At 50.0% G+C, this 18,439-nt stretch overlaps 2 protein-coding genes across 2 annotated transcripts in view; both read left to right on the top strand.

Moving 5' to 3' along the window:
- The first annotated feature begins 5,279 nt into the window (after positions 1–5,279).
- Positions 5,280–6,907, top strand: AGRP (agouti related neuropeptide). The gene is made up of 4 exons (XM_035024985.1): positions 5,280–5,365; positions 5,486–5,618; positions 5,785–5,870; positions 6,085–6,907. Exons 2-4 carry the CDS (start codon positions 5,489–5,491, stop codon positions 6,265–6,267), a joined length of 399 nt encoding a protein of 132 aa, XP_034880876.1. The 5' UTR covers positions 5,280–5,365; positions 5,486–5,488; the 3' UTR covers positions 6,268–6,907.
- Positions 6,908–7,005: 98 nt separating this feature from the next.
- Positions 7,006–18,439, top strand: part of ATP6V0D1 (ATPase H+ transporting V0 subunit d1) — a 38,173-nt gene continuing 26,739 nt past the window's right edge. The window contains exon 1 of the mRNA XM_035024984.1: positions 7,006–7,246. Within this exon, the coding sequence (XP_034880875.1) occupies positions 7,117–7,246 (130 nt within the window). The 5' untranslated portion in view covers positions 7,006–7,116. The remainder of the gene's footprint in view (positions 7,247–18,439) is intronic.

Consider the following 18,439-nt stretch of genomic DNA (forward strand, 5'->3'; position numbering starts at 1 on the left):
GAAAGAAAGAAAGAAAGAAAGAAAGAAAGAAAGAAAGAAAGAAAGAAAGAGTCATTCCTAGGATAAGAATCATTCCTAGGTAGCCCAACGGTTCCTGTTGTGAAAACACCTTTGTTCCCGGGCTTTAGCTGAGCCACTGAATATCCCCAGGGAGTTGGGTTGCTCCATTCTATGGGGATAGATTAGGAACAATGAAGGGGACATCCTGGGCACTCCCTTCCCAGCCCAACAGTGCCATGCCTCTGTGAAGAGTTGATGGGGACTCAAAGTGCCCTTACCCAGAGATCCTGTAAAATTCAGGGGTCCTCTCGGGATGCCTGCGTGGCTCAGTCAGTTAAGCATCTGCCTTTGGCTCAGGCCGTGATCCCAGAGTCCTCGGATCCAGCCCTGCATTGGGCTCTCTGCTCATCCGGGAGCCTGCTTCTTCATCTTCCTCTGCCTGCCGCTCCCCCCTGCTTGTGCGCTCTCTCTCTCTCTCTGTCAATTAAATAAATAAATAAATAAATAAACAAATAACCAATCTTTAAATTCTGGGGTCCTCTCATCACCTGGAATGGAACAATCCCCTCACCACACTGTGTGGGCTTCCTGTGAGTGCGGAGGCTGATGTCTGCCTGTTTGAACATGCTGACAGTTAGAAATCACCCTGAGACAGAAGGTGATGTGCTGCAACCCCCCTAGAAACAGAATATTTCACACTGAAAGGTGGAGCCTGGCAGATGGGAGAAAGGACTGGCTACCTCTGCAGGCATCTGGCAGTTGACGCTGGGTTGTAGATGTCTTCAGAGGGGCCTGGGGTTGGAGTTTAGGATGGCCTTTGCCATACCGGCAGGGCCCAAGCACCCAGACTGCAAGCCACATCCTATGAACCAGACTAGCTGGGCCTACTTGTCTTTGGCACCCCTGGGCCTTTGTGAAATTTCCTCTAAACACTCCAGCCATAGCTCAGTTGCTCTGGGGACCCTTAATGAAGGGCCCACTTCCAGCACTGAAAGTGAGGATGGTAGGGGGAGGGGGGACTGGGAGTTAGAGTAAGGCCTGAGGGTAAAAGGTGTCTCTGGGCCTGAGCCCCCTTGCAGTCTCTCCATCAGCTATCTCTGTACCTTGCTCCACCTTCCCTTGGTTTGGCTCCATTCTACACTTTCACTGCAGCAGGAAAGCCCACAAAGCCTGTCTGACCTCAAAATCAGGAGTTTCAGGACACCACAGCCTCTGACCTACCCTCCAAGTCTGGAAGCCTTGGCATAACGCTTTTCATGTAGCAGGCACTCAGCAAATTGTTCTTGCATGAATGGGAGAATGGCAAGGGCTGGCATTCGGCCTTCAGGCAGCAAACATGACTCTCTCTTCTAGGATCACCTGATCACGGAGGAATCCCTCCCATCTTAGGGCTCAAGACAGCAGCCTGAAATAACCCCCATCCATCCTGATTCCCCCTCCCCGGATAATTGAGGGGACCACACCTCCCCAGGCAACCTCTGCCTTTTGGAAGTCCTACAGATGAGCCACAGGGGCAAGGGCAGTGTGCTGGGAGGGGGTCTGGTTTTCAGAACAAAGTTGGATTGGGAGAGCCAGTGGGTGCTCTGCTGCCCCCTGCTGGACAAAGTAGGAACAGTGCCCTTGGAGGTGAGGACTACCTTGAGGAGGGAAAGGGGGAGAGGTCGGGGTCAAACCCCCCTCCTTGTCCTCATACTTGATCTCCCGCACAGAGCAACTACATTCTCCTCTTCCTCTCCCTGAAGTCAGGGTCCCTACGTTTGGGTCCCTCCCTAGCCTCACCAAGTAGGCACTGCCTCCCCCCAGGTCTCCCAAATCCAACGCGAAGAACATTTCTGAAGGTCTTTTTGTCAACAAGCATGATCCTGGGAACATCAGTTCCTGACCAGTAAAATCACCCCCGTAGTATTTATACTTATTAGCAGATGAAACGGGCTGGGGGGGCGGGGAGCTTTTATACACTACCAACTGTAGGCAGCTGCGTTCATCGGGAGGAAAGATAAATGTAAGGATCAACAAACCCAAGGGAAATAGAAAATCGTAGGAAGGCAGAAACTTAATTGTAACAAAATTTGATAAATCGGGCCAAAAATTGGTTATTTGCAAAAACAAATAAAATTTGATAAGTCAACGGAAATTTCACTTTAGATAGAGATGCAGATATAGATATGGATATGGACATAGATATAGAGGAAGAGCTATGACCAGAAACCCACAGGCAATGTTTTGGGCTAATTCAGTGGTGACACAGTGCTGGAGGGCAGGAGGACAGGGTGGGAAAGGATATAAACAAATGTCGATTTCTGGACTGCAGCTGGGTGGCAGGAGAGCTCCTGGGCTCTTGTGGCTATGAGGCTATGAGGCTATGAGTCTGAGCCTGTGCACACTCACAGCAGTGATACAATGTAGAGGTGGCTCTAGATGTTTGCTGATTGACTCACTGACTGAATCAACTCTGGGAGTAGCCAACTCTCTGACCCTGGGCGGGTCGGGGAAGGGGGAGAAAAGCGTCTACTGACTGCTCAACAGGCTGGGGCTCGTCCGGTGGGAACCAGGCTTGGAGCAGAGCATGTACCAGTGTTAAGCTGTAGAACTAGGCAGCTCGGTAAACCATGTGCCAATCATGGGTCCAGAAAACTTACATTGTCCCTAGTGTGGCTCCACCCCTGACTCTTACTCAAGCTTCATCAATGAGTAAAAGTTTCCTCTCCCAGAAAGCCTTCCCCAGCCAACTTCCTGCTCCTCCCTCAGCTGGGGTAGATGCCCCTCCTAGTCCTACAAGCTCCTGGGGCATTTTTCTACCAAAGCATTTATCCCATTTCATTTCAGGTAATTCTCTTTGTTTTTAATTTTTATTATGAAGATTTTCAAACCTACACAAGGATAGCAGTCATGGGATAACGAAGCCCGTGAATTCATCACCCAATTTCAACAAATTACCAACTCATGAACAATTTTATTTCATCTATATCATGTCCTGCTATTCCCCCTCCCTTGGATTATTTCACATCATTTTATCAGTAAATACTTCATTATATTTCTCTAAAAAAAGCTACTTGGAACCACAAAACCATTATCACAACTTAAAAAATTAACAATTATTCCTTAATGTCATCAAATAGCCAACATTTCTACTTCTCTCATCATCCTACTGTGTTTTGATGGTTGGTGCTTTCGACTGTCTTGCCCACCGGACCTGACTAGGGACCGGGGCTGCCCCTGGGAGTGTTTCAGCCCTTGTCCATCACTGCCCATGTCATCCCCCGCACACACACAGGGGAAGACAGTCATTGCTCTGTAGATGAGCAGACACTGAGCGCCTGGATGGGATGAGCACTCCCACCACCTCCAAACATGAACTGTTCTTAGCATGGATGCCGATCAGGCCCAGCCAAGTGCTCACAGCCTCCACCTCAACTCACCTGGGGCACCTTTCCAAAATCCACCTGCAGTCTCTGCTCCCCACCTCCATCTCCTCAGCCAGAATCTCCAAGGATGGGGCCAGGGGCCAGGGATTTGGGGAAAGTGCCTCAGGTACATTTGATGCATTGCCCTTCTTTTTTTTTTTTTTAAAGATTTTATTTATTTATTTGAGACAGAGAGAATGACAGACAGAGAGCATGAGAGGGAGGAGGGTCAAAGGGAGAAGCAGACTCCCCGCCGAGCAGGGAGCCCGATGCGGGACTCGATCCCGGGACTCCAGGATCATGACCTGAGCCGAAGGCAGTCGCTTAACCAACTGAGCCACCCAGGCGCCCCTGCATTGCCCTTCTTGAACCCCCACTGGCCCCACCAAGATGGAAGCATATCTACTGCTTGATACCTTCACCCTGCACCACCCTGAGATGAGAAGGCCCTGGGGTAGACGTCGGGGCCCAGCTCTAGCCTCTGGGGAAGGAAGGTCAATGTCAGTTGCCAGGGAGGCTTTGACACCAGGTCCACTTTGTGGCTATTTGTCACCAAAATAGCTAGTAGCATTGTCAGGGGAGAAACGGGGATGGCCCTTTGCTGGATTATCCTGGGACCACCTCCTTAGAGAGGCTTTCCCTCACTCCCCAGCCTCCTCCCTCTGGGCAGTAGTATGTGACCCTCTGAGTTCCTGGGCCAACCACAAGTGAGGCCAGTGCTAGCCTGATATCAGAACAGACATCAGTGCCCGTCTGTGAATGGAGTTGCCACAGCCCCACAATCTGCAGAGTGGCCCCTCCCCATGCAACTGAACCCCGAGACTGACTGTTGGTGCTGAAGGCCAAAGGCTGTCAGATGACAACATATGGTTTCCACCCGCTGCTGGGAGGAATTCCTCGGGCCTCGTCCTGGGCAGAATAGCCTGTGTGAACCTGGACTGCAAACCCCAACAGCCTCATCTTCCTACTGTCTCAGGCAGCTCAATTTGTACACTGAGGTCTTGAAGGTAATTCAGCCTGTACCCCTTTCCCTGACGGGCAAGGGTGTGTTAAAGAGTCCTCCAGAGGGGAGAGGGAAGGCAGGGGCAGGTGGGGTCCTGTGTGTCCTCCCACCTTCACAAAAGGGCAGTCTTCACCCTGGCCTCGTGCTGATGAGACCAGGCGTGGGCACAGGCCTGACAACACAGGGCGGAAGGCAACAGCCATTAGCACTAATGAGACAGGCAGCCTGAAAGCTTTTTACTTTGAAGCTGCTCGCCCACCCAGGGAACAGTCCGTTCTGCCTCCTTGGCTTCCAGGAACCCCGGGCGGAAAAGGGTTTGGGAGAAGGAGCAGGGGTGGGGGTCTTGGAGAAGCCTGGAGGGACAAAGGGGAGGGGAGGAAGGACTAGGGATGGAGGCAGGAGGGCTTGGTTTTGGCTAAGTGGGCTTCTCCCCTCCCTTTTCCCTTCAAAAAAAAACCCCAGGATCTAAGTCTGCACCCCACTCTGGCCACTGGCCCATCACCCTCTTCAATGCCCTTGACCAAAGTTCCTGGAAGCAAAGGAAACAACATGCCACACAGGGTCTGAGTGAGCATCTCTGGGGCCACAAATTAAATTAAGATCTCAGGGCTGCCTGCCTTGTTACTGCTAATGGTTCCTGCCTGTCCAACCTCCCCACCCCTACCCAGGTCCCTGTCCTGTAGAAATTTGGGGGTTCTGGGTACCCTGTCTTGTTCCCCAACTTTGGCACCTGGGGACCTCACCCCCAAATTGGAGATGGGCACACCTCTTATAGAGCATCCAAAAGCGCAGGTTTCAGGGAGAGAGGCCTGAGCTGTGCCCCCACCCTCTGGGGAGGGCCCCTTATGTCCTGGTTGCAGGCGGCAGTCACGTGTGGGGCATTCATTAGACCCTGCCATATAAGTTGAGGGCGCCGGAGTGGCCAGAAACTCTCCAGGCAAGGATCCAGCAAGCAGAGGTAAGTCCTCTGGTTGGGCAGAGACTCCTGACCTCTGGGAGGTCTCTGTCTGGGGTAGGGCACCTAGAGGGTGCATCAAGGATGAGGAAGGACTAAGTGGTGTGTCTTACTGCTGGCCAGGTCATGCTTCCTGCAGTGCTGCTCAGCTGTGCCCTGCTGCTGGCACTGCCCCCCATGCAGGGGGCCCAGATGGGCCTGGCCCCCATGGAAGGCATCAGAAGGCCTGACCAGGCCCAGTTCCCAGAGCTCCCAGGTCAGTATGGGCAGGGGTGGAGCTGGGTGGAACCTGGAGACCTTCTGGCCACAAAGTATCCTGCGGGATATGAGCCCTCCTTCCCCCTTCCCAGTCCCAGGCCTCGGAGGTGGGTGTTTTATGCATGGGGATGGAGGGGGTTCTGCCCTCACATCATCTGTTCCAGGCCTGGGCCTACAGTCCTCGCTGAAAAGGACAACTGCAGAACAGTCAGAAGAAGCTCGGCTGCAGGAGGCCGAGGCCTTGGCAGAGGTAACTGCCCAGGAAAAGGGGGACGACCACAGGCTTTGGGAAGGGACATCAGGCAGAAGCCCCTCTCTCCACCTCATGACCCCCTCACCTGGGGTGATACTGCAGACTACTCTCTCCATGCTCCGTGGCCATCCTGCCTGCATTGAGGCAGGTGACATCCCTGGACCCGCATTCAGAGGCCCATGCCTGCAGTCCTGCTCCCTCACTCCTGTAGGTACTTGATCCGGAGGGCCGGGAGCCACGCTCCCCGCGTCGCTGCGTAAGGCTGCATGAATCCTGTCTGGGACACCAGGTACCATGTTGCGACCCATGTGCCACGTGCTACTGCCGTTTCTTCAACGCCTTCTGCTACTGCCGCAAGCTGGGTACTGCCATGAACCCCTGCAGCCGTACCTAGTGGGCCGACGTCGGGGTCGGGGCTGTACACGGGGTAGCGAATAAAGGCTGGGACCAACCCCAAGGCTGTGGCGTTATTTCGAACGTGGCCGTCGGAGGCGGGAGGTCATGGAAGTCACGGTAGGGATGGGGTTGCGGCCAAGCCAAGAAATCACACACACCCCTTCCCAAGGGTCTAGGCTACCCATCATCTGAATCACTTACATGCATGCTCTTACGGTGCTAGGCGTCGGTGGGGAGGCGGAAGGGCCGGGCTCCAGCCCTCCAGAATCTTGCACAATAAATGCGGGTGCAGCGCGCAGTGCATACAAGGGCTGTAACTCCTGGCTGGCCAGCAAGCTTTAGGCTCCAGGGCCTGCTTGCAGCTAACTCGACCTGTGACCTCGGCGAAGCCTGCCCCTCGAACCGTAGTTCCCTTCGGGGGAAGACTGACTCAACAGTCTGGAATATTTCCAAGCATAAGAAGCACCGCTCACTCCCATCTTTACTCGGCCTGCGCCTCGGTGCCCGCTAACCCAGAGGGTGTTGTAAAGCTAGAAGGCCCAATCGAATCCCCGCGGCCACGTGCGCCACCACGCGGCCGGCCTCAGACACTCCAAGTTGGTAGCGAGAGGTACGCCTACCCTAGTCGCGCAGGCGCCAGAGGGCCCACACCTGCGCAATGCTTTCGGACGAAACCACCCGGAAGCCGGGCGCCACTCAGAGCCCCGCCCCATTGTGGTCACGTGAGGCGCTCGCGCATCACCTGACCCGCTTGACAGCCTGCGGCTGGCGCCGAGTCAGCTGATCTTGGAACGAGCTCTCCACCCGGCGATCGGGGTTCTCCGATCTCGCTTCCCCCGCCGCAGCCATGTCGTTCTTCCCGGAGCTTTACTTCAACGTGGACAACGGCTACTTGGAGGGACTGGTGCGCGGCCTGAAGGCGGGGGTGCTCAGCCAGGCGGACTACCTCAATCTGGTGCAGTGCGAGACGCTCGAGGGTGAGCCGCGGGGCCGGGCGGCTGGGCCTTGAAAGGCCGGCAAAGAGACTGGCCCGGGCCTGAGGGTTCCGAGATCTGGGCGGGGAAGCCGGAGGCGGGGGTTCTCGAAGGGCTTGAGAGGCCTTGCTGGGAATCCAGGGGCTGATGGCGGGCGCCCCGGAAGGGAATCTCCCTCCAGATGCGGCTCCGCACGGGCCCAGACGCAACCAAGGCTTTTAGAACCGCAGTGGTTAGCGTCTGCTGGGGCCGCCTCTTCCCCCCTTATGCTTGTCGTATAGTTTGAAAAAGAGGGTCTCTCGAGCGTGGTTAATCGGTGGTGCGAGAAGTGCCCATACAAACCTCTTTACCCTGACGTAGTCAAAGAACGGCCCCGTGGCAACGCTTAGAGAACCTAAGCGGAAAAGCCCCCGGCTTCCCGCCCAACATGCACCAAGGCATCTGGGATCGCTGTCTCTTAGTCTTGGCCGGCGGGGTGAACCTTCCTGGGGAATTGCTGAGCCAGCCTAGTGAGAGTTTGCTCCCATCGCCGAACCACTGGCTGAGCAGAGTTTCCTGAAGTCAGTGATTTCGGAGAGCAAGAGGTTGCCCTCCAAGGCCAAGTTGTATTTGGCTAATAAATCCCACCTCCTCAGTGAGAAGGTTGTCTGTTGGAACAGGATTTTTTTTTTTTTTAAAAGCACAAGAATGAGAAGCTAAGTTCCCCTTTCTTCAGCTCCAAACTAAGATTGACTACCTGAGGCACAGCTGCATCAGATTTACTGATTTAGAGATGTCGCTGAGTCCCCACTTCCCCTGGTGATCACGAAGGGCATTGTGGTTGGGATGTAAGTTCCCATTTCTGACCCTCGAGAGATACCCTTGAGCAGAGGTACTTTTGGCTCCATGGTTGGTAGCTGGAGTGGGAGACGATTTGCCCTCTGGAGAAAATTTTCTCATCAAAAACTTATTGGGGTTCACTTTTCCAGTGTTTTTCTTTTTTAGAATATTAATTAAAGCATATTCCAGTGCTTAAAAAAACTTACTGAGGTTAAAAGAGGATTTAGTTTTTAAAAATAAGTTATTGTTTATCTTGTAAGCTAGACCAGTAAAGTGGAAATAAATACTTTTAAATTTTAAAACTTATTGAAGTTAAAATGCAGGAATTCTGGACTTTATGAGTTTAACATAAACATCCGAGAAAAGCTGTTTGTCTGCCTTATGAGAGTGGAGATGGGAAGAAGAGGAGAGCACCTTAGGGTGCCGAGTTGTAGGAGCCTGCCAGCAACCTGGTTTTCCTCACTGGGAAAAGGAGGAGAAACAGAGGGAGGCTGCCTAGGGCAGGGCCTGGCACACAGTTGGCATTTAATACGAGTTTTGTGGACTGACTGGGACTGGAGATCTTTCTTTGCTTAAATCTGAAGGTGAACACCATTGATTACCAACTGGCATTTGGTAATGTTTCTCCTCTAGGTTTTCCTCACTCGTGCTGCTGCCTGTCCTTCCTCCTCCTGTAGAGCTTCTGGGGGCACCAGGTTCCATCTTCCCAGCAACCCCTCCACCATTATCCTCCATAAATGTGTTAGGCCATTCCTCCTGCAACACAGCTCAGCACATGGCCTGCCTTGTGGCACCCCATCTAGACCTTTAGGGTCACATTCAAGGATTCCCTTGCTCTTCTACACTTACTCCTTTCCCTCACACAAACCGTCTCGCCCGCCCCGCCCCAATTCTTGGTGCACATAGTATGGTGGACCCTGGGGTTGGAAAAATCAGTCTGAATCCCAGCCCTGGATTACCAATTACTGGATTACCTTAGACAAGTTATTTAACACCTCTGGGCCCTTGGATTCTTCATCTGGTATATTGTCATCCCCTGTTTCTAAGGTGAGATATCAACAAGCTTTTATATATAAACACTTAGCCCAGCAACGAACACAGAGTATATGCTAGATAAATGTTAGTTCTTGCTTTCACTACATTGCACCTGCCATTCCTTCTGTATCCGTCTCATCCCCACGAAGCCCAGTGATTCCCACCCTTCAAGGCCCAGCCCCAATAGCACCCCCTTGTGATCATGCTAGACTAGAATGTTATCCCCTCCACCCAGTTACAGCTCCTGTGGTTGTCTGTGCTATTTTCCTAGAAGTTTCTTGACATAGGGTTTGGGATTCTTGGGACCCTATATGCTGGAGATGCTCAAGACTTTCAGGGGCTGGGGATAGCCAGAAGCAGGAGTGACTAGAAACCCCATTATCCTCTACAGAAAGTCCTTTGCTGCTTGGAAGATGACACCAGAGGCCTTTGTTGCTGGGTGTTTTTTTGCTTCCCTATCTCCAGGGGAAAGGAAAGAGGGGAGGGGAGACCAAGGAAGCCGTTGGTCCCTAGTGAGATCTGTAAGTATGTCCTGAAGTGACAAGATTTCCAAAGATGTTTCAGGTCTTGGATAGTTCCCAGAAGGCACAGGGCACTGGGCAGAGGGTGTGTTCTTCAAGGAAGGGCAAATGCATACCCTCCACCACACCCCGGGCCTTCCTCCCTGAATCTCACTCCAGCAGGGCATCTGCTACTGACCTCTTCTGCTAGAACTCAGTCTTTTAGGACCTCCAAAGCTCATATGTTCTCCATTGTCCATCTTGCTTGATTGTTTATACTCAGAGGTAGGAGAAAAAACCTGGAGAGGTCCTATCCTTTGGTTAACTGAGGGGACAGAGTTGGGTGGTCACAAAAGCACTTTTTAACTCTGAGTGTTTCTGGATATGTAGAGTACCTCCTGGGGGCTGAGTCTTGTGCTGGAAATTGTGGGGAAGATGAGGTGGGTCAGAGATACACAAAGAGAAATCATACAGTATTACTTAGAATGTTTTCATTCATCCAGCATATACTTATGAAGCACCTATTTTATGCCAGGCATTGTGATAGGAGCTGAGATATTTTGTTGAATGATGTTCTCTTGACCCTCATAATCCGGTGGTGGAGGTCAGTGTGGGCAGGGGGAAGACGGTAAGAGATCAGTGTAACGTAAAAGTTACAAATATGGGCTTACTACTTCATGGCTCTGTGCCACGTAACCTCTCCGTCCAGAGTTTTATCGTCTGTAAAATCGTAATAATAATGGCACCTACTTCAAGGGCCGGTTATGAAGGTTAAACAAGATAATTCATATAAAGCACTTAGCATGGATTGGGCACATTGCAAGTGTTGAGTCAGTGTGTTAGTGGCTGTTATTGTTATGTTTTAAAGTTTTATTTATTTAACTAATCTCTCGAACCCCAAGATCCAGAGTCGCATGTTCTTCTGACTGAGCCAGCCAGGTGCCCCGTTATTGTGATTTTAAAGTAGACTAAATATGTAATTACATACTGAGGGTGACACTGGTGAAAGTGATGGTATGGAGCACCACCTTCCGCAAAGGCTTGCCAAATTTGGGGTTGTTGGATGTATTTCAGGCATTAGGAGCATATGTAGTGCTACTTTGATGTCCAGATGTTTGTTTGCTCATTCAAGAAACACTTCCTAAAGGCCTACTGTGTGCCAGCTCCTGGGCTTTTTTTTTTTTTTTTAATTAAGATTTTATTTATATTTATATTTATTTGGGAGAGGGAGCAGCAGGCTTCCCGCCGAGCAGGGAGCCCAATGCGGGGCTCGATCCCAGGACCCTGGGATCATGACCTGAGCTGAAGGCAGACGCTTAAGGACTGAGCCACCCAGGCGCCCCACTCCTGGGCTTTTTAAGTGAGCCAAGCAGGTATTTCAGGCATTCCCATAGTTCTGAGCCTCAATTCTTAGCTTTGACCCTGCGTTCAGCCTAAGAGCAATTTTTCCCTTCCTCTTTAAAACTATTTCTTTTTTTTTTTTTTAAGATTTTATTTATTTATTTGACAGAGAGAGACACAGCGAGAGAGGGAACACAAGCAGGGGGAGAGGGAGAAGCAGGCTCCCCGCAGAGCAGGGAGCCCGATGTGGGACTTGATCCCGGGACTCCAGGATCATGACCTGAGCCGAAGGCAGTCGCTTAACTGACTGAGCCACTCAGGCGCCCTCTTTAAAACTATTTCAAACTGATGCTGTCAGATATATACAAATTAGAAGGAATAGTATCACGAATCTGTAAGTAATAATCACGTAACTATAACAATGATCAGTTCTTGTCATTACAACAATTATCAATCTTGTTGCAATAAATAGCTCCACTTACCTCCCAACTCCTGAATTATTTTGAAGTAAATCCCAGACAACGCATAATTTCAGCTATAAATATTTCAATATCTCTGAAAAAGGTCATGACTAATTTTTTAAAAAATAACCGCAAAGCTATTATTCCTCCTTTAAAAGAAACAACAATAGTTTGTTAATGTCATCAACTATCCATTTAGTGTTCAGATTTCTCTGATCATCTCAAATTTTTTAAATATGATTTGTTTCAATCAGGATCCAAATATGATCCATACATTTTAGCTGGTTGATGCTATCTCAGGTCTTTTAATATATAGGTTTTTTGTCTCTCTTATTTTTCCTTTTACTTATTGAAGAAACTGGGTCATTTGATTTATGGATTTTCCCTCCATTTCAATTTTGCTGAATTTGCTACATCCTTGCCATATAGTTGGACATGTTCCTCTATCCCTTGTTTTTCCTGTAAATTGGTAGTTAGATGTAGAGGCTTGATTAGATTCTAGTTCATTTTTTTTTTTTTTTGAAAAAAGAGTATTTAATAGGTGATTTTGTACTCCCATTGGGAGGCACATAACGTCTAGTTGTTTCTCTTTTTGTGACATAAGAAATCATTGACATTTATTGCCTAGAATCATTATTTCATTAGGTATTGCAAAATGGTGATATTCTAATTCTATGTTTCCTTCTTTGATTGCTAGCTTGAATATTTCTTTTTTTTTTTTTTAAGATTTTATTTATTTATTTGACAGAGAGATACACAGCAAGAGAGGGGGAGAGATACAAGCAGGGGGAGTGGGAGAGGGAGAAGCAGGCTTCCCGCAGAGCAGGGAACCCGATGCGGGGCTCGATCCCAGGACCTGGGACCATGACCTGAGCCGAAGGCAGACACTTAATGACTGAGCCACCCAGGTGCCCCTTGAATATTTCTATACTAGGAAACTTCCACTAATCAACCACTTTGTTACCCTAAAATACAGTCTGTATAAGTGAGGTAGGATAAATGCTTGATTCTTTCCTATATTTATCAGTTTTCAAAATAATGAGTTGGTTCTCCAAAATCCTAGAGAGGACTAATGAGGTTTGTTCTTTTTCTTGGTATAGTATCATAATGCACATACGGATTTTGATATATTTTTGTCTTTTAATCTTTTTATTGATGCTCAAATTATCCCTTGGCCAGTGGGAGCTTATTCAATAGGCTATTGAGTCTTTTTTGACACAATCCTGTAGCCTTTGAGAGCTTTCCTTACTTTGGAGATAACAGTATGTTCTAATCTTATCTTACACATTTCCTGACCCAGACCTAGAGTCCTCATTTCTCTTAGGAGACCTGGTTCTTTTTATTGGAAAATGGTATTTAGAGATCATAATGAGTCTAAGGTGTTCTCATTGCTACCGGGTTGGTCATTGTTTCCAGGATTTTTCTGTGGATTAGCTCTCTTCTTACTCAGAAACATAGAAAATAGAGAAAAGCATATGGCTAGCTGGATAATGCAGCCACAATTGGGCTGATGCTAGCTTCCTAATTTGGAACGGAGGCTCTACCTGACAATGGGGCCAGTCAAGACATCTCTTTCTGTTGTAAAGAAATATAATTAACATTCAGGAGGGGGAGAGCCAGCAAATTAGATGCTCAGGGACCATGGTGAAGGGCTCACATGTATGGTATGCTGGCTGTCTTCCAGAACACTTTATCCTTTCCGTTCTGAGTTGCTTGTGTTCTTTTCATTACAACATCTCCTTCTGCATTTCAACATTTTTTCACAAGAGACTGTCTCTTATGGGAAGAAGAAAGCAAGACTCCAGGCTGGGCTTGGCCAATCACCAGTCACATGAAACTGCAGATGCAGTGGTGGATGATGTCCTCCAGGAGTGGCAAGTCATTCAGCACTAACTGTGGTGTTGCAAGGAGTGTGGCTGGAAGAGTTAGAGATCAGGTCTTGAAGGATTGCAAAAGCCATAGAGGAAGTGCTTTGTCCTGAGTGAGGGGATGGGTGAGTAAAACTATTGGGCTTGTACTTTAGAGTGCACCTGCAGTGTGAAAAGGGGATTGGAAGTGGGGGCCACACCATTAGTGGGAAGAACAACTTGCAGGGTATTATAAGTAATCCAGGTTAGAGGTGATGACAGCTTGCCTTTGGAATGGGCAAGGATCATCGTGGGATGAATAGCATCTCTTTGAGGAAGTGATAGGACTTGAGGGGTTGGATAAGGAGCTGAGGAGGAAGGAAGAGTCAAAGCCTACGTCCTCATCTCTGGTGTAGGCAACCATGTCGGTGGCAGAGTGAAATGATGCAGAAGAGAAGGTTGGAGAAAGAATGAGAAGAATGGGGTTGAGGGTTCTGTGAGCCATTTGAGTGGCAATGTAGAGGTGATTTTTGGTGCTCGGGAGTGAGTCTGAGCTTGGTAGACAATTTTGGGAATCAGGATAGAAGTGTGGCTGCTACCTCCAAGAGGGAACATAGAGTCAGAAGAGTAGAGGCTCAAGATGAGACCCTCCCCCAGGAAAGGGTCCAGTTAAGCAAGGGGTCCTGCCAAAAAGGTGAAAGACACCCCCTGAGAGGTGGGCAGCCCCAGCAGAGAACCTGAAAAAGAAGGGGTAATGAATGCCAAACGTAGCCAAGAGATTGAAATAAAGTCAGACAGCTTTTCAGTTGGATTTGCCATTCAAAGGTTGTGATGACCTTAATGAGAAGAGAGGAGAGTGGGACTAGAAGGTGAGAGCAGTGCATGGAGCGTATGGGCAGAGATGACATATAGACGGAACAGAGCTCACTGGTCAACTAACCCAGCTCAGCCACTTATTGGCTTCGTGACGTTGGGCAGGTCGCTTGTCCTCAGCTGTACAGTCGGAAATGTTAGGAGCATCTCTTTGAGATGTGTACAAAGTGTAAGCACAGGGCCCGGTGCCAAGTGAACAGTCAGGGAAGCCTGCTGCTCTTGCCATGGTCACTCCTGAGAGGCGCCACGCTGGGCCTTGAATGGGTAATGAAAACATGTCATGCAGGTCTTGCCTGCAGGGTAAGTGTGCCTGTCTAATGGGCAGACAACATCGAATGTATAGTAGGCACAAGGTAAATTTTAGGGGAATGGGAGCAGGTGGGGTAAAAGGGTATGGGGCTTCTTTTTGGGGTTCTAAAATTGATGGTGGTGATGATCACACAATCCTGTGAATATACTAAGACCCATTGAATTGTACACTTTAAATGGGAAAGTTGTATGGCATATGAATTATGTCTCAGTAAAGCTGTTACCAAAAGAAGTCAACCAGGCCAAGGAGGTGGGAAGAAGGAATGGCATTATCGTCTCAGAAACATGAAACATCATAGAGTGTCCAAGGAGCTTCAGGAGCTGGGAAGAGAGAATAGAACACATGTCAGGGACATACAGGGGCTGAATATGGATAGGTGCATCAGGCTGGTTCATGAAGACTTTGAGCGCCTTGGACACAGCTCAGGAGGGATGAATGTTATGATTAAAAAAACAAACAAAGGAAGGGAAGGGAGAGATTCTTAGGGTTAGATCAAGGCCGGTGTGTGGGAAATGTCGAAGAGTTTCTGTATATAGTCTTGCCTGGAATTATTTCCTATATTGCATTTTGTTGGTCAAAGAAGACTCTAGTGAGTTGAAGTTAGAGGACCGTGGCTTGGACAGGAAGACGAGCTTAGCTCAGTGCAAAATTCTTCAGAGTCGGATGTATTCTGAAGGAAGAGGTAACACAGCCCTGAGAGTCCACTGGCCACAAGCAAGAGAGAGAGGAGCTCGGGGGCATTGGGAGAAGAGTGTGCAGAAGGTGATAACCTGGGAGAGTTTGCACTGCAGATCAAAGGGAACGAGCACCTTGATTCTGAGCGATGAGAGCCTGGCCCCATATACACCTGAAATTTTCGCCTCGGTGTTCGAGGATCCATGTTGTCCCAATTGTCCTGGGCGGTGGCATCGCCGAATGAAGAGACCCCTGATACCCAGTGATGGATCAGGTGGCATGGATCATTGGTGGTGACCGTGGCCACCTAATACCTTCGTTGTTCGTCTCCACCTTGCTGCTGCTGCCCAAGAGGCCGAGGCTCCAGAGTGGGGGTGGAGGCTTGAGAGGGGCAGGAGAGAGGTGTTGCTGTGGTGAGCCAGCTCGCACTTGGTCCCTCGGTAGATGAAGGGGAGGGGGTTGGGAAGGGAGTGGGGGTGGGAGGAGGATGCCATTAGAAGCTTGGTCTGAGGCTCTGGAGGATGGATTTAGGCGGAGCCAGGCTGGAGGCACGCAGCGGTTCCAGCTCTCCAGGTGAGACAACACGGGCCGAACCTGCGCAGGACCAGCATGGGGGGAGATGAAGGACTGGGTCAGGCACCAGCTCAGGGGGTGAGACCCACAAGGTGGGGCCAGTTTTCATTCGGTACTGGGATGAGAGGCGTCACAAGTCAGGCTTCTGTCTTCCTAAATGCCTGGGTGGGTGCTGGAAATGCTTCTGAGATGGGGACCAGTGGAAGAGGAGACAGTTTGGGGTGTGAACGGGGTGACGGAAGAGGAGGTGTTCTGTCTCAGATGTGCTGAATCGGAGTGTCTGAGGGAGGCGGCTGTGTGGGCCTGGAGTTCAGAGGAAGTAGCACTGAAGGTACTGGAAGTCAGCAGCGCTCTGGCTGGCTGGCAGCATCTCTGCCCACGCTCGGCCATCTGTAGGCTGGCAGCCAGGGCAAGTCTCCCTTAGAAGCCCAGTCCTGCCAGGAGGCTGGAGAGAAGCTTTAAGGACAGGCCAAGGGGACACAGGTGTGCTCTGACCAGGACACCTGGCATGGAGCCTAATTTGGCAAGCGGCACAGGGATTCCCCTATGATCCCTGCCGTGCGTTCTCCTGCATGACTGGGCGTGGTGGGGGTTTTGTTTTTGTTTTTGAATAAACGTCTATATTTTTTTAATTCCCAAAAGTAAAGTTGGTGGACGGGTGACTCCAAGTGTGGACCTTGTGGGGGACAGGTTTTCACCACTTTGTTAAAACATTGCATGCATGTGTACTCTGCGTCCCCGTAGCCCCCGTAGCCCCCGTAGCCCCCGTAGCCCCACTTAGAGGATTGTGTCCCTCTAGATTAGCACAAGATGGCACGTATAGAGATGTTCACATCAGCCTTGTTCGGAACCGCAGCCTGTTAGAACCAATAGAATATTCATTGACAGGCGTATGGTTAAATAAACCACGGTCTGTCTTTACAGTGGAATACTATACAGGTGCTCAAAAGCATGAAGTTCTATAAGGACTGATTTAAAAATATATTGTTAATATATTCCCACTTTAGTAGAGTACTGTGTGCACATGGAAAAGTGTTTGGAAGCCTAGACACCATGTGGTCTAAAATGGATGGCAGCCTCTGGAGGGAGGGATTGAAGAGGCTGGGAGGAGAATATGTGCATTTTTTATTTTATGTACTCTTTGGATTTCTTGCAGTGAACAAATAGTTTATAATTTAAGACATCTGATGAAGATATGCAAAACGAGGGAAATTAGAACATATAGATATGCAAGAAAAGCTACTCATACCCAACAGCCATCCACGATGGGACCTCTGCTGGTGACCCTGGACATTTGACTTCCAGATTTTGGTTCACAGCCTGCTAGGGCCGGTCTGAGTCTTAGGGAACCCCCATCAAGCCCCTTCTCTCTTTTTTTTTAATAATCCAAGCTGCTTTTTTTTTTTTTAAAGATTTTATTTATTTGCGAGAGAGAGAATGAGAGAGAGCATGAGAGGGAGGAGGGTCAGAGGGAGAAGCAGACTCCCCGCTGAGCAGGGAGCCCGATGTGGGACTTGATCCCGGGACTCCAGGATCATGACCTGAGCCGAAGGCAGTCGCTCAACCAACTGAGCCACCCAGGCGCCCGCCCCTTCTTTTTATACCTGAAGACTCAACCCAGGGGATTACTTGAGGGCCCAGGCTGGGGCTGGACACCTCTGGCTGGTGACCAGGCCAGAACCCCCGGGCTCCTGTTCAGGTAAAGCTCACCTGCTCACCTCTCACCTGGCCACCTTTCCCTTTTCTTCTCTCCCCGCCCCCGCCCCCCCCCCCGCCCCCGCTTCCGCTTCTTGCTTTTCCTTCCCTGATTACATCTTGCGCGGGTATAGACTTTAGCATAGGACCTGATAGCCCCTGTTTCACAAGCCCTGCCCCAGAGGTCACGTCAGACTTTGCTCTGCTGGGTGATAACACACTTTTTCTTGGATTTTACTCAGTGATTTCTTGGGCTTGGTTTCTGAGGTGGAGCCAGTGACTGTACCCAAGCCTAGGTAGGTAGGGCCTTTTGCGGTGGCCTCCGAATCGGCAGATGTGAGCCATCCAAGACCCTTGAAGAGAGGCTTTCTGGGTGGCCAGCGTTTCTGGATGGTAGAGAAGGAAAGGCCCCAACATCTTAATTTAAATATTTTGCACGGAACCCTTCTAGAATGTACTAGTCTCCCTTTCCTGCTTTCTTGGCACACACTGAGCATAGCAGAGCTTCTCCCACATCAGGGCTGTTGGACTTCAGATGCAAAGAACTGCTGTCCCTGAGAGCCCAAGTCCGCTTCGGATAGTTTCGTTCCTGGCCCCCTGTCAGGCTGCCCACTTGCCCACCCCACTGTAGTCGGGGTGCCTGCTACAGCACCCCACACCCTTTTTCTACCTCGTAGCTGTTCTTGTGCTTTGGGCTCAGCGGTCAGACACACTGCAGCTTGTTAGAAGGTCTGCATCCAGAGCGAACAGGTGTGAGGACACGAAGTAGTGGCCTCTCCTATAAAACCATCTTTGCCTGCTCCGGTTCAGGAGCCTCAGGGTCCCCCTGGGTCGCCAGGACCTTTCTTGAGTTCTGTGTGAGGTGGGGCATCAGGCAGACCATGGCTTCCTTTCCGGCCAGCTGTGTGATGCTTAGCAGGTGATTTAATACCCCAAAGCTCATTTGCCCGCCCGTGAAATGAAATCCCTTGCAGGCTGTGAGCATTCAGCAGCACAGTACCTAGCCAGAGTGAATGCACAGTAAGTATTTATATGATTAGATGAGGGACGACTCAGCGTTGGTGCTG

The sequence above is a fragment of the Mirounga leonina genome, unplaced genomic scaffold (genome assembly GCF_011800145.1).
Source record: "Mirounga leonina isolate KUSES-001 unplaced genomic scaffold, KU_Mleo_1.0 Mir_180, whole genome shotgun sequence".
NCBI lineage: Eukaryota > Metazoa > Chordata > Mammalia > Carnivora > Phocidae > Mirounga > Mirounga leonina.

What these genes read in the sequence shown, in the direction of transcription:
- AGRP (XM_035024985.1), top strand. Translation starts at nt 5,489, where the DNA reads ATGCTTCCTGCAGTGCTGCTCAGCTGTGCCCTGCTGCTGGCACTGCCC. An exon ending in CCAGTTCCCAGAGCTCCCAG is followed by an intron (nt 5,619 to 5,784) that starts GTCAGTATGGGC and finishes CATCTGTTCCAG; the next exon opens with GCCTGGGCCTACAGTCCTCG. An exon ending in AGGCCGAGGCCTTGGCAGAG is followed by an intron (nt 5,871 to 6,084) that starts GTAACTGCCCAG and finishes TCACTCCTGTAG; the next exon opens with GTACTTGATCCGGAGGGCCG.